This window comes from Biomphalaria glabrata, chromosome 10 (genome assembly GCF_947242115.1).
Source record: "Biomphalaria glabrata chromosome 10, xgBioGlab47.1, whole genome shotgun sequence".
NCBI lineage: Eukaryota > Metazoa > Mollusca > Gastropoda > Planorbidae > Biomphalaria > Biomphalaria glabrata.
The window spans coordinates 3,855,029-3,869,244 of NC_074720.1; the positions used below are offsets into that span (position 1 = coordinate 3,855,029).

Genomic DNA, 14,216 nt, shown 5'->3' on the forward strand with positions numbered 1-14,216 from the left:
ATAGTTATTGAATTGAGGGTTCGTTAAGAGTTTAAGAGCTTGGTTGCCAAGAGCTAAGAATTTATTAAGAGATTTTACGCTATCTCTTTACTTTTTTTCTGTGTCAAGACTAGACGGGAAGGTTTCACTGCCCAGTGATTGTATCAATTCTTGGTCTGAGGGCTGGAATCCAACGGGAGCAGCATCGCCCAATCAGATGTAATAACATCCTTTTGATCGCGAGCAGCCAGATAAATATTGTGGCCAGGTGAAAGAATGCGGTATCCTTAATTGCCTGCTCGGCGTTTTGTTTCTGATGTCTTTAATTTCAGAGCACACAAAAAAAATGTACATTAAAGCTTCGAAAGTTTTAGATCTGGAGAAGTTTTCGTAAGAGGGTTGGCCTTGGGCTGCAAACGGGTTGGCTTGTGTTACACTGCAGCGATTCTCAACCTTTTAAGCGCGGCGACCCCTTTTTACAATCCCCCTGTCTACCGCGACCCCCCCCCACACACACACATAAAGCAATAGAAGAATAGATACAAACAATCCATTTTTTCGATGGTCTTTGGCGACCCCTGACAGATCGTCAATTGACCCCCAAGGGGGGCGCGACCCACAGGTTGAGAACCCCTGTGTTACAGGGAAATTGTTGGAGCGGGGGGGGGGCACATTTTTGTGTGGTTGGCGCTGTGTTGGTGGATCATTAAGACTTTGCGTTGGCGCTCGGTGTCGGCTCACTTACATAACTGTGAGATAATAGATAGGAAACAGATGAGGCGTATAGCATTGCGAGAGAGATGGGGGAGACTCTTCAACATCTTTGTTCTTTCATGTTGTGGTTAGTTGGTGAGCGATGTAAACTTAATTAGATTAGTGAGGAGTCGAACTGGAGCTCCGAATAGAAAGTGTGGAGAGGATTCAATGCGTAGCTCCTGGGCGTGCTTCATAAAACGCCATGAATTGATGTCAGTGTCTCCGTACAAATGGAGTTGGCAACAAACTATCGATAGTTCAACAGGTGAACCTCGTTAGGAGCTTGTCGATCTGTACCGAGAAGATTGATGTTTCACCACCTAGCATCTTGAAAAGTGCTCTAGTCACAAGTAGCCTTGAATTAACCCTAGCCGCAAACATGGGAAAAAGTAACGGCGATTGGTCGTTGTGTTGGCCACATGACACCCTCGTTAACAGTTGGCCACAGAAGCAGATGACCTTTACATCATCTGTGTCACGAATCGATACTGTGACCTATTTCGACCTGCTTCTAGAAGCCTGGGTCAGGTCAAAGAAAACGCAGAACAAACATTATAATCCTCAGGGAAAGATGTCAGGAAAAAAAAATCACATACGTCAGTTTCTAGAAGGTCAGAGTTATTAAAATATTTAGAATAGAAGTTTCTAGGATTCTGGAAAGTACAGTTTTAAAAAGTATAATTTTGGGGCAAGCAAGGTAGTTGTGGTCCTTGCATTGTAACTGGTTCTTGTATTGTACTGAGTTCTTAGACAGTTGCGGGTCCACTGGTTAAAGTTGTATCATTAAGTTGTTTAAGTGATGTGATATCAGTTGAAGTTGTATCAGTAAAAAGTTGAATATTATCAAGAGATTGAAGTCAAGTTGGTATTGCATTGACAATCTACATCTATGTTTAGTTTGATGAAGTTAAATAAAGAGAAGAAAAGAACACATATGTTCCTTCACTGTGTTGTCACGTTATTTATAGACATCTCCTGCAAGATGATTCTGTTTGAGTCAATATTAATATAAGAAGAAATGTCAGGCAATAAAGAAACAGAAACTGCCACAATCTGCCCTATAGACCACAAGGTCTAAAAGGGGAACTTTACTTTCTTTACAAACATCCTTGTTTTTATCTAGAATAGAAAGAAATATCCTTGTTTTAACTCAAGCTCTTAGTTTATAATAATTTAGATCTATTGTATTAATTGATATTTCGTATTTTTTATAGTGAAGTATTCTCACGTAGAAATACATTTTATACTCCTGTTTGGATCTTTATAGAAATTCGATTTTTTAAATTTAATTCAAATTATTGGTAGTGGTTATAAATTCTGAAACGTTATGGTTACGGCTCCACCTTCGCTTTGGTCCGAGACAGACCTTTGTTGCACACGCTGTAACCGCTGTTTGGGTGATGAGAGGACCTAGCCATCCATCCATCCTAGTGGCGCTACAGCTCATGGGGGGCTCTGGCCTGCTTCAACACATCCCTCCATTGAGATGTCTCTTGGGCCTTTCGCCTCCATGCCCTAACCCCAATCTGTTGTAGATCTGCCTCCGCATTCGGGGTCTGCCTTTGGGTCGCCTGCCTTTTGTTTTTTTTTGCCTATAGTCTGTTCTTTCTATTTATTTCTGTCACTATCGGTGGGTCTTCATACAATTGATATATCTCATGGTTAATGCGTGCCCTCCAACCTCTTGTGTAGCACCATAGATGTTCCTAACAATTTTTTTCGTTCCCTAGTAGTTCGTGTTGACCTAAGCGCTGTGATTTCAAGCCTGTTTTAAGTATTTGTAACCACTTGAGATTGTGTGTTTTACATGTTTCGGTTGTTTCGTCCTCACTAAGGACGGCGAAAAAGGGGGGGGGGGTACTACAGGGGGAAGAGTCCGAACCAGGGACCATCGAGACGACAGTCCAGAGCTCAGACCACACGACCAAGCAGCCATCCACGATATTTTGTTGTAACTGTATTGGCGGAGCGATAGGGTTAATTTTGTTTGTGACCAACTGGCACACGCAACAGGTCCACAAAAGAGTATAGACCAGAGCGCAAACTAAAGCATAAAGGATGCGCTATTCAAAAGTAATTTTTTAAAAAAATACAACAAACAACGTGTGATGCTCATTTCACCAATAAAAATGTAATGACTCTTAACATCAATTGACGTTTACAAAACATGCTTTTGATGATTTTCTCGTATTTTAAGTGCGTTTCGTTTAATTTAATTTTGTTTTTACCTCAGAAGAGCTTATTTATTTAGCCAGGTTTTGAACGTATGTCGTGTGTGTTGTCAATGATATTTTTAGATGTGTGTGACTGTGTAAGCTTTTTGTTGAAATTTATATTCTTTTATGAAGTTTGATGTCCTAGACCCTATACATTTTGTTAGAAGCACATAGTCCTTGTAATATTTTTTTAGAAGCACAAAGTCCTTCTAACGTAGGGGTTCTCAACCTGTGGGTCGCGACCCCCTTTTGGGGTCGATTGACCATTTGCCAGGGGTCGCCTAAGACTATCAAAAATATGGATTGTTATTGTCTATTCTTCCATTGCTGTATGTGTGTGTTTGGGGGGGGGGTCGCGGCAGAGTGGGGGATTGTAAAAAGGGGTCGCCGAACTTAAAAGGTTGAGAACCGCTGTTCTAACATTTTGTTAGAAACACAAAGTTCTAAACATTTTGTTAGAAGCACTAAGTTCTAAACATTTTGTTAGAAGCACTAAGTCCTAAACATTTTGTTAGAAACACGAAGTCCTAAACATTTTGTTAGTAGCACAAAGTCCTAAACATTTTGTTAGAAGCACAAAGTCCTAAACATTTTGTTAGTAGCACAAAGTCCTAAACATTTTGTTAGAAGCACTAAGTCCTAAACATTTTGTTAGAAACACGAAGTCCTAAACATTTTGTTAGAAGCACAAAGTTCTAAACATTTTGTTAGTAGCACAAAGTCCTAAACATTTTGTTAGTAGCACAAAGTCCTAAACATTTTGTTAGAAGCACAAAGTCCTAAACATTTTGTTAGAAGCACTAAGTCCTAAACATTTTGTTAGAAACACGAAGTCCTAAACATTTTGTTAGAAGCACAAAGTTCTAAACATTTTGTTAGAAGCACTAAGTCCTAAACATTTTGTTAGAATTGCGAAATACTAAAATAATGTTCAGTCATAACTTTGTTTACTGCACAAATTTCTCTACCGGATTTTGTTCTCATCAATTTCTATATCTCCCCCAGCAGTGTCCGTGGGCTTGTCCAGCGCAGAATGCAACAGCTGCCCCAACAATGACTTCATGTGTGGGAACAAGTGCGTGTGCATCCCCAACAACTGGGTCTGTGACGGAGATGAGGACTGTGAGGATGGGAGTGACGAAGAGTGTGGTGAGTACCAGTCGGCTCCTTGTGTCTCAATAATCAGTCTTGGTCCTTGTGTCTCCATCATCAGTCTGGTCCTCGTGTCTCAATCATCAGTCTGGTCCTTGTGTCTCCATCATCAGTCTGGTCCTTGTGTCTCATTCATCAGTCTGGTCATTGTGTCTCAATCGTCAGTCTGGTCATTGTGTCTCAATCATCAGTCTGGTCATTGTGTCTCAATCATCAGCCTGGTCCTTGTGTCTCAATCATCAGTCTGGTCATTGTGTCTCAATCATCAGTCTGGTCATTGTGTCTCAATCATCAGCCTGGTCCTTGTGTCTCAATCATCAGTCTGGTCATTGTGTCTCAATCATCAGCCTGGTCATTGTGTCTCAATCATCATCCTGGTCCTTGTGTCTCAATCATCAGTCTGGTCCATGTGTCTCAATCATCAGTCTGGTCATTGTGTCTCAATCATCAGTCTGGTCATTGTGTCTTAATCATCAGCCTGGTCCTTGTGTCTCAATCATCAGCCTGGTCCTTGTTTCTCAATCATCAGTCTGGTCATTGTGTCTCAATCATCAGCCTGGTCATTGTGTCTCAATCATCAGCCTGGTTTTTGTGTCTCAATCATCAGTCTGGTCATTGTGTCTCAATCATCAGTCTGGTCCTTGTGTCTCAATCATCAGCCTGGTCCTTGTGTCTCGTTCATCAGCCTGGTCCTTGTGTCTCAATCATCAGTCTGGTCATTGTGTCTCAATCATCAGTCTGGTCATTGTGTGTCAATCATCAGCCTGGTCATTGTGTCTCAATCATCAGCCTGGTACTTGTGTCTCATTCATCAGTCTGGTCATTGTGTCTCAATCATCAGCCTGGTCCTTGTGTCTCAATCATCAGTCAGGTCATTGTGTCTCCATCATCAGCCTGGTCCTTGTGTCTCATTCATCAGTCTGGTCATTGTGTCTCAATCATCAGTCTGGCCCCAGTTGGTCCTTGTGTCTCATTCATCAGTCTGGTCATTGTGTCTCATTCATCAGCCTGGTCCTTGTGTCTCAATCATCAGTCTGGTCCTTGTGTCTCATCATCAGCCTGGTCCCAGTCTTGGTCCTTGTGTCTCAATCATCAGCCTGGTCCCAGTCTTGGTCCTTGTGTCTCAATCATCAGTCTGGTCCTTGTGTCTCAATCAGCCTGGTCACAGTCTTGGTCCTTGTGTCTCAATAATCAGTCTGGTCCTTGTGTCTCAATCATCAGCCTGGTCCCAGTCTTGGTCCTTGTGTCTCAATCATCAGTCTGGTCCTTGTGTCTCAATCATTATCCTGGTCCCAGTCTTGGTCCTTGTGTCTCAATCATCAGCCTGGTCCCAGTATTGGTCCTTGTGTCTCAATCATCATTCTTGGTCCTTGTGTCTCAATCATCAGCCTGGTCCTTGTGTCTCAATCATCAGCCTGGTCCCAGTCTTGGTCCTTGTGTCTCAATCATCAGCCTGGTCCCAGTCTTGGTCCTTGTGTCTCATTCATCAGCCTGGTCCTTGTGTCTCAATCATCAGCCTGGTCCTTGTGTCTCAATCATCAGTCTGGTCCTTGTGTCTCAATCATCAGTCTGGTCCCAGTCTTGGTCCTTGTGTCTCATTCATCAGTCTGGTCCTTGTGTCTCAATCATCAGTCTTGTCCTTGTGTCTCAATCATCAGCCTGGTCCTTGTGTCTCAATCATCAGTCTGGTCCTTGTGTCTCAATCATCAGCCTTGTCTCAGTCTTGGTTCTTGTGTCTCAATCATCAGCCTGGTCCCAGTCTTGGTCCTTGTGTCTCAATCATCAGCCTGGTCCCAGTCTTGGTCCTTGTGTCTCAATCATCAGCCTGGTCCCAGTCTTGATCCTTGTGTCTCATTCATCAGCCTGGTCCTTGTGTCTCAATCATCAGCCTGGTCCTTGTGTCTCAATCATCAGTCTGGTCCTTGTGTCTCAATCATCAGTCTGGTCCTTGTGTCTCAATCATCAGTCTGGTCCTTGTGTCTCAATCATCAGCCTGGTCCTTGTGTCTCATTCATCAGTCTGGTCCTTGTGTCTCAATCATCAGCCTGGTCCTTGTGTCTCATTCATCAGTCTGGTCCTTGTGTCTCAATCATCAGTCTGGTCCTTGTGTCTCAATCATCAGTCTGGTCCTTGTGTTTCAAACATCAGCCTGGTCCCAGTCTTGGTCTTTGTGTCTCAATCATCAGTCTGGTCCTTGTGTCTCAATCATCAGTCTGGTCCTTGTGTCTCAATCATCAGTCTGGTCCTTGTGAATCAATCATCAGTCTGGTCCTTGTGTCTCATTCATCAGTCTGGTCGTGTCTCAATCATCAGTCTGGTCCTTGTGTCTCAATCATCAGCCTGGTCCTTGTGTCTCAATCATCAGTCTGGTCCTTGTGTCTCAATCATCAGTCTGGTCCTTGTGTCTCAATCATCAGTCTGGTCCTTGTGTCTCAATCATCAGCCTGGTCCTTGTGTCTCAATCATCAGCCTGGTCCTTTTTCTCAATCATCAGTCTGGTCCTTGTGTCTCAATCATCAGCCTGGTCCCAGACTTGGTCCTTGTGTCTCAATCATGCTAGCATCACTTTGCCCATGTGATGTGTCATCTTGCTAGAACTAGTCTGGCCCTTGTTGTCATCATGCTGGTACAGTGGACACTTAGTACAGAGACGCACCTTAGTTGACGGACTTTGAACGCGACATTCACTGATGTCACGGATTAGTTGTTTTTAGTTTTTTTATGTTATTATCCTTTTATCGACCACCTGCGGACAATGGCTATGCTTGCCCTGCATATGGCAAAATATGTAGGCCACAGCTGGGGCTGTGCAGCCAGGGGAAATACTGCATTCCTCACTTCGGACTCAAAGACAAGCCTTATTATTATTATGTTATTATTCGTCTGTTTGTGTTAGGAACGCACGGTGACATCTTATTGCGGAAAGAGACTCGACTGTAGCCTTTATGCATTAAACTGTATTCAAGTATCTAACAGTCTTAGGGCTTAGTTCTTACATCTTGTTTAATGTGTAGGTCTTGTTCATAAATAATTTGAAACACATCTAATACACCCGTAGAAGAAACTCAAAACATTTTCTGAGTAATCTGTCAAAGTCAGACAGCCAAGATCAAGTCCAATCACAGTTCCCTTCTGGGCCCATGTTTGCCTGTGAAACTCTTCATGTCATCAGTCTTAGCATCAGTTGGTTTCTGTGTATTATCTTTCTATTTTTTGGGGGCCCTAGAACTTCAATTTAATTCTAATTCGAAGAACAATTTTTCTGTCGGGTACGCCCTCCTCCTCTAGCTCTCCGCTCCTGCCCCGCGCCATGTACGCCCTGATCCCTCCCCCCCCCCTTTCACGCGTCCAAAATGAAACGTGTTATTTTGGTGTGGCCCCTCTCTTATCTTCCACTTCTAGAACTTTCCTGGTTCATTAGGCTGCTGGGTAGATAACCTCTGACCTTGTCTTGCTTCGTTTTGGGGCATAATGGGCTAAGCACTATCGTAGCCTTGTTCCCAAGCATAACACAGATTGTCAACTTCTAGAAAATATATTTCTTTGCTTAGCGTTGAACTTGTATACATCCTCAACAATATTAAAAAATTAAGGTTTATGAAAGCTTACCCTAACCGTGATAGAACCAGTCTGGTCTCAGTGATTGTCATCACGCACATTTTATCACGGTTTACTTACTATGGAGGCGCGGTGGCTGAGCGGTAAAGCACTGGGCTTCCGAACCGGGGACCGAGGTTCGAATCCTGGTGAAGACTTTTTTTTTTTAATTTCGGGATTTTCGGGCGCCTCTGAGTCCACCCAGCTCTAATGGGTACTTGACATTAGTCGGGGAAAAGTAAAGGCGGTTGGTCGTTGTGCTGGCCACATGACACCCTCGTAAACCGTAGGCCACAGAAACAGATGACCTTTACATCATCTGCCCTATAGACAACAAGATCTGAAAGGGGAACTTTACTTTACTTTCACCCTGCAGACTCGCTGAGAACAACAGAGGACCGAGACGTATGAGGGATGTTGGGAAAGTTTCAATGTGATGGTTGTAACATTCCTTAGAGATATGTACATTGCACATCTCCTGAAACTCTTCAATGTTAGCTCTACTCGCGTGGTCAAGTTTAACCCTAAAGAAATCTAATAATTCTCAATCAAATCTTCACCTTACAGACGATAAACACTTTAATTAATCAACACATGGCGTATTCTATATTAAAGCAGTGTTTAGTTATGCTTTAAAAAAAAAAGGGGGGGGGGTCAGTTTTACCTGGAATATCATAATGTGCCAGTGATGCTCTTGGCCTGGTCTCAGGTAGCATTCTTTATGTCTCGGAATATCCGAAGACTAGAATGTGAGGTAACTGACTTCCTGAACTCGCTACACCAGCGGAAAGCTTGACAATTTTGTATAGATCAAGTCTGTTATGTCTTCTGGTAGCACCCTTTTCTGATAGCACTATCTACGGTAATGTAAAAACTTTTCTGTTAGCACTCTTTTCTTGTTAGCTCTCTCTCTTCTGGTTAGCTCTCTTCTGCGGCTAGCACTCTTTTCTTGTTACCTAGCTCTCTTCTGCGGCTAGCACTCTTTTCTTGTTAGCTCTCTCTCTTCTGGTTAGCTCTCTTCTGCGGCTAGCACTCTTTTCTGGTTAGCACTCTTTTGTGGTTAGCACTCACTTCTGGTAGCAGTCTCTTGGAACTTTCTTCTGGTCAGATAGCTCTCGTTTCTAGTAAGCACTATTCTAGTAGCACTCTCCTGGTATTAATCTCTTCTGGTAGCACTTTTCTGATACCAATTTCCTCTGCTATCATTCCCCTCTGGTAGCACTCTCTTTGCTAAAAATCTCTTATGATAACAATCCTTTCTGGGTAGCACTCCTTTAAAAACTGTTTCTGCTGTTAAATACTTGGACTACAATTTTAATGATCTTGTTATAACACAGTCATTGTTGAGTTTCTCCTTTTCTCAGATCTTGATAAAAACTAATTTTCACCATCAAGATAACCTGTACACCGATTGTGCAACTTTTCATTCTGCAGTTAAGGCTGGGTTTTTTTTTTTTAACTTTTCCCCCAGCAAGAAAAAAAAAATAGCCTTGACCTTTTGCTCTCCTTCCCCAACCCTCCCAGCATACACAAACACGCGTACTTTTTTTTTTTTCGAAACGAAAACTGTAGCAATTTCATCTTAATTCAGTGGTGCCCAACTTACTACCCGCGGGCCTTATCTGGCCCGTGACGCGCTCCTTGAAAAGTGCAGGAAATAGGTGTATTAAATATAAAAAGAGAAAGGAAACTGTTGGTTCGGCCCCTGATAAGCGTTTTTTTTTTTTGGAATTGTGTATGGCCGCCCCCCCCCCCCGGCCATAATGTCTTAATGGTTCTTTTTTTGTTCTTAATGATGATATGGGAGGTAAATGCTTAAGAGAAAACGCGTTTGTGGTGTTAGAAACACGAGAGTTGCGGTGCCTGACTGGGGAGATGTCTAAGTTAACTTATCATCAGACTATTTTAGATGATGTTGGATATGTATCAGGGACGTGCCTTCTGTGTACTCTGTAACAGCAAGAAAGGGGGGGGGGTTATTAAAAGAGCATCAGAACCAGCGCCTACATTAAAAACAAAATCCAACATTAGATACAGTGGCACAAATTATTGGAATACAGGTTCATTTTGGGGTATATGGTGCTTGTACGGACGCCCCAAGGGGGGTCATTTTGGTGGTCGGGGCGTGTGGAGACGTCCACTGGAGCGCTTAATGATTATTGCTTCTGTAGACGTCCACTGTGGCGCCGGAGCATTGGGACTTGAATACACGTCCACTTGGAGCGCCCTGTTTGTTGTTACTTTTGTTGACGCCTACTGTTGCTTTGGGCTGTTGCTCTTGTCACTCATTTGTCGACTGGCAAAGAAAATATTTCTTTCACTAATGGACATCATTCACCAATCGTAAACAAGCAATATTTAGTCACGTGATCATATTGATAAAACAACTGGAAAAAAAACTGTCATGTGACAGCCACTGTGTATTAAAATTAGATCGTAATTTGTATAGAAGAGATAGAGAACCACGTGGCCAAATGTTGTTTGTTTACGATTGGTGAATGAGGCCCATTGCCTATGTGTGTCACGTTGTTTTTTTTTCAAAATGGTTGCCTGACTTCTCAGTGTGTACATGTATTCATGTTCCATTTGGCTTGCCATATGTATGATTTTTAGTCTAATATATAAAGCACAAAGTAAGGCGGATGTATGTATGTCCCGAATAAAAATCAAAACCGTTTGACCAATCTTGATAAAACTTGTGCATAAATTTCCTTCGATCTTGGCGGAGACCGTAGTTTATGTTTAGCTTTCCTCCAACATCTGGAGGGACCTAAAATTAGACAAAAAGTACCCAAATGTATATCTAATGAAGAACGAAACTTTTTAACAAATCGGCAATAGAGGCGGACTTACACTAACAAAACTGTCGGCCCCGCGTAAAACATTCGCTCAGGAACTCACCTACTGCCAAAGCCGGTTCTGTCTTGACGATAGTGAGGTTATTTTTTTCCCTTGAAAAATAAATATCCCCCCTCCCCATCGGCCTTGATCTTTTTAAAACTAAGATCTAATTGTTTTCAAATATTGTTGTTGAATATTACTGTTAGATTACTATACTCTGGGATACACCCCCAAGCCTAGATTAACTTATAAACAATATTTTTTTTTTCCTGATGCGCGATTCACAGAGTTGAATCTGCCGTCTGCGACAAAGAGCGACCAAAGCACGTGTGTGTGTGCGGGGGGCATGTCGGGAAGCGCATCGTCTGGGTGGTCCACACCACTTCCTGCACGCGAGCTTGAGATGTTTACACGACGTCATAGCGCGCGCGAATTGTTGACGTCAAATGCTCATCCGCTTCTTCCGCCCTGTCTCGGCCCTTATTATTTTGTTTCTTAACCTCAGGAGACCCCCGTCTCGGATTTGTTGAATAATCTCATTCGCTTGAAGATGTAGACATCTAGATCTAATCAGCTCCTTCTTTAATATTGTGTGGAGTGAACGAGGGGAAAAAAAGGGGGGTGGGAGGGAATACAGTCACTGATAACCTGAATTCTTAGTCTTTTTTTTTTTCCTTTTCAACGTACATATAGAAGCCTTTCTATTCTCGATACATCATCATAGATGATGCACTGTATTATGTTGGGGTGGGCAGGCTAATTATAGAGCGGTGTCAGAAGTTCTCCTCAGAAAACAGCCTTGTTCTAATTTTTTTTTTTTTTTTAAATATCACTGGCAACAGACATAGACTAAGCTAAATGCACTTTTAAATCACAGGCACGAAGGAGAAGTCACTTAATGCTCAGATTTTAAACATTGATGCTGAAACCTGGAAAAAAACAAAAACGCATTGAATAATAATGAGAAAGTATGAAGTAATACTTCAAACATTTGGTAATGTGTTAATCTAGTCGTGCGTGTTAATTAGAGACGTAAAGTCAAAGGTATTTCTGGAGGATTCAGTACCGATATTTACATTGGTAGCGAAAGAAAACTTTGTAGTGTTTGATTTGTTTAGAAAACCAGCTCTCCCGAGTACTTTGTGAGGCAAATTGCTCTTCCATATAAACTCTGATCACTTCTTTTGGTCTTATGAGCACTTTAAAAAAAAAAAAATCAACACGTTATACAGTTGACGGACATTTAAGCGTTATTGTTTTCTGTGTACTTGTTAGCACCTATAAGTTCTTTCGCATGTGGCAACGCAATTTAGGTTACCTTATGTTGCCCCTACATTTCTTCAAGTTTCTTTCTCTTCTTTTTCTATGTAAGTATTTTTTTTTTTGTCTTATCGAATGAAAGCCCGACCTTTAAGGCGAAATGCAAATAAAGAGATAGCTCTGTTTTCTTTCATTTATCTTGCGAATCTGTAAATAGAAAGAAACACAGCATCAGACAGTTGAAACCATTATCATACTATCAGTTCGTTGGAAACGTTAATTTTAGAATCAAACGATTGATCTATTCATTACGCAATTACTTTTGGTTCGATGGAATAGATTTCACAACTTCGTGGTGTGTCTAAGCACGATGGCAATCTGTTCAGTTTTGTTTGATGTCCAAGCAAAATGTTTTCTTCCCTAAATATTAGTGGTTTTTTTTTGCCTTTCGGCGTTTTATGTCTTGGGCTATCAAGATTGCTTTGTGCGCTAGACAGTCATCAGAGGCAGACGGACATATTGGCGGGGAAACTTTCCTTTGTAGGGGAAATGTAGCTTCTGTTTGTGTAACTGATTAGCATGTCGTTGTTTCTTTGAGATGCTACAACTTATAGGGAAATGTTAGTTGCCAATAAATACAATGGTACCTATGCAGGAAGAAATTAGCCTAAGCGAACATGATTCGGTTAGATCCAGTAAAGAGAACAAAATGGTGGGTTCTTTTTAAATTGTCCACTTAGAAAATAAAAATAAAAAATAGATTAATTAAAAAATATGCTAAATACTTGTAAATTTTTACAAAATACTTTTTTATATTTTTTTAAAAGCTATTTATAGTACACCTCGACGTCAGGGTAGGGGTTAGGGTTAACTTCTCAAACATCTATAATGCTAACTTTATCATTTCCCCTTTCGGGATCTATTTGGCCACCGTGTACCGAAACATGTATATTTTTCTTTATTGTAACAAACATTTGCATGAAGAATTATAAATTACAGTCACCAGTTTAATAATCAGCAGCGGAACAAAATGTATTTTAAATCCAATCTTTTTTTTTTAAATAAACGATAAACTGACACAATTTTACGGTGTCACAAAATACCCATCAAAACCCAAAATGTATTGTACAAAAGAATGGGTGAGGATCATATAAAGCTATGACACTAGGGACATACAGGTTTCAGCTTCAAATTATTGTTTCAATTTGAACTGCATTAATCGCCTCTGTAATTTTAATCTTATATCTAAATGTTAATTACTGAACTTTTTTTTTGGCGAAGTTATGGGATGGGGGGGGGGGGACTTGTTCGCCATGTTCTGTTGATACCACACCCAGCCGAAAGGGAGAGAAGCAGACATTCCAACATCGATACACATCGGAAGTCGTTCCCGGGGCTAGCTTGTTAAGTCCCCTTTCATGTAGGCCACGCCTACCTGTTGTTCTTGTTTACACTGAACTCTGTGTGATTAACTCTTGAACTGCGCTGCTCTTCTCTCTCATCCTCGCTGTGCCCCGACTTTAACTCTTTCCATGTCTACATAATTCCCAGCATTCTTCTCTGTCTCGCTCTATCTCGTTGTGAAGTCTGGCTGCTTTTAGTACTTGTCTTGAAAACTAAGTCTTTCTTATAGACGGCGTCGACTGCACTATGACGTCGTGGGTTCGAGTACACCTCACCCTTCGCAGACTTCAGCAGATGGAAAGCGAACGTAGGTTGTTATTGTGTCTGACTTGTTCAACTTTGACCCCGTTTAGTCTTGTTTTACTAGTAACTAAAAGCATTAAATTATAAAATAAAATAATAATGTAGTCCTTTCATTTCTATTCATCTTCTGACCGCCTTAAGTCGACTTTTACTGATCTTGTAGATTATAAAGTAGCTTGTGACTATGTAACTCACGCATATCATCTGAGAAAATAGCGTCTGACTTACTGTTAGAGTAGCCAGTAAGCGTCAGATGTACTGTTAGAGGAACCAGTAAGCGTCTGATTTACTGTTAGAGGAGCCAGTAGCGTAGGACTGTTAGAGGAGCCATTAGCGTTTGACTGACTGTTAGAGGAGCCATTAGCGTTTGACTGTTAGAGGAGCCAGTAGCGTTTGACTGACTGTTAGAGGAGCCAGTAGCGTTTGACTGACTGTTAGAGGAGCCAGTAGCGTTTGACTGACTGTTAGAGGAGCCAGTAGCGTTTGACTGACTGTTAGAGGAGCCAGTAGCGTTTGACTGTCTGTTAGAGGAGCCAGTAGCGTTTGACTGACTGTTAGAGGAGCCATTAGCGCCTGACTGGGTGTTAGAGGAAAAGGTAGCGCCTATGACAGGAGCCAGTCTTTTCCATATTCCTTTTTTTTTTATTTTCAACGGAATTATATTGTTGAAAAAAACCTTCTCACTGCATTAATCAACTCCCGACTGAG

General features: G+C 41.6%; 1 protein-coding gene across 3 annotated transcripts in view; it reads left to right on the top strand.

The window, feature by feature from the left end:
• Positions 1 to 14,216, top strand: part of LOC106073702 (low-density lipoprotein receptor-related protein 4-like) — a 90,457-nt gene that overhangs the window by 19,223 nt on the left and 57,018 nt on the right. For 2 of the 3 annotated variants that reach the window (XM_056043603.1, XM_056043605.1), the window contains exon 2: positions 3,957 to 4,100. In XM_056043603.1, coding sequence (XP_055899578.1) covers positions 3,957 to 4,100 — 144 coding nt within the window. The remainder of the gene's footprint in view (positions 1 to 3,956; positions 4,101 to 14,216) is intronic. The other variant, XM_056043604.1, reaches the window with a different exon arrangement.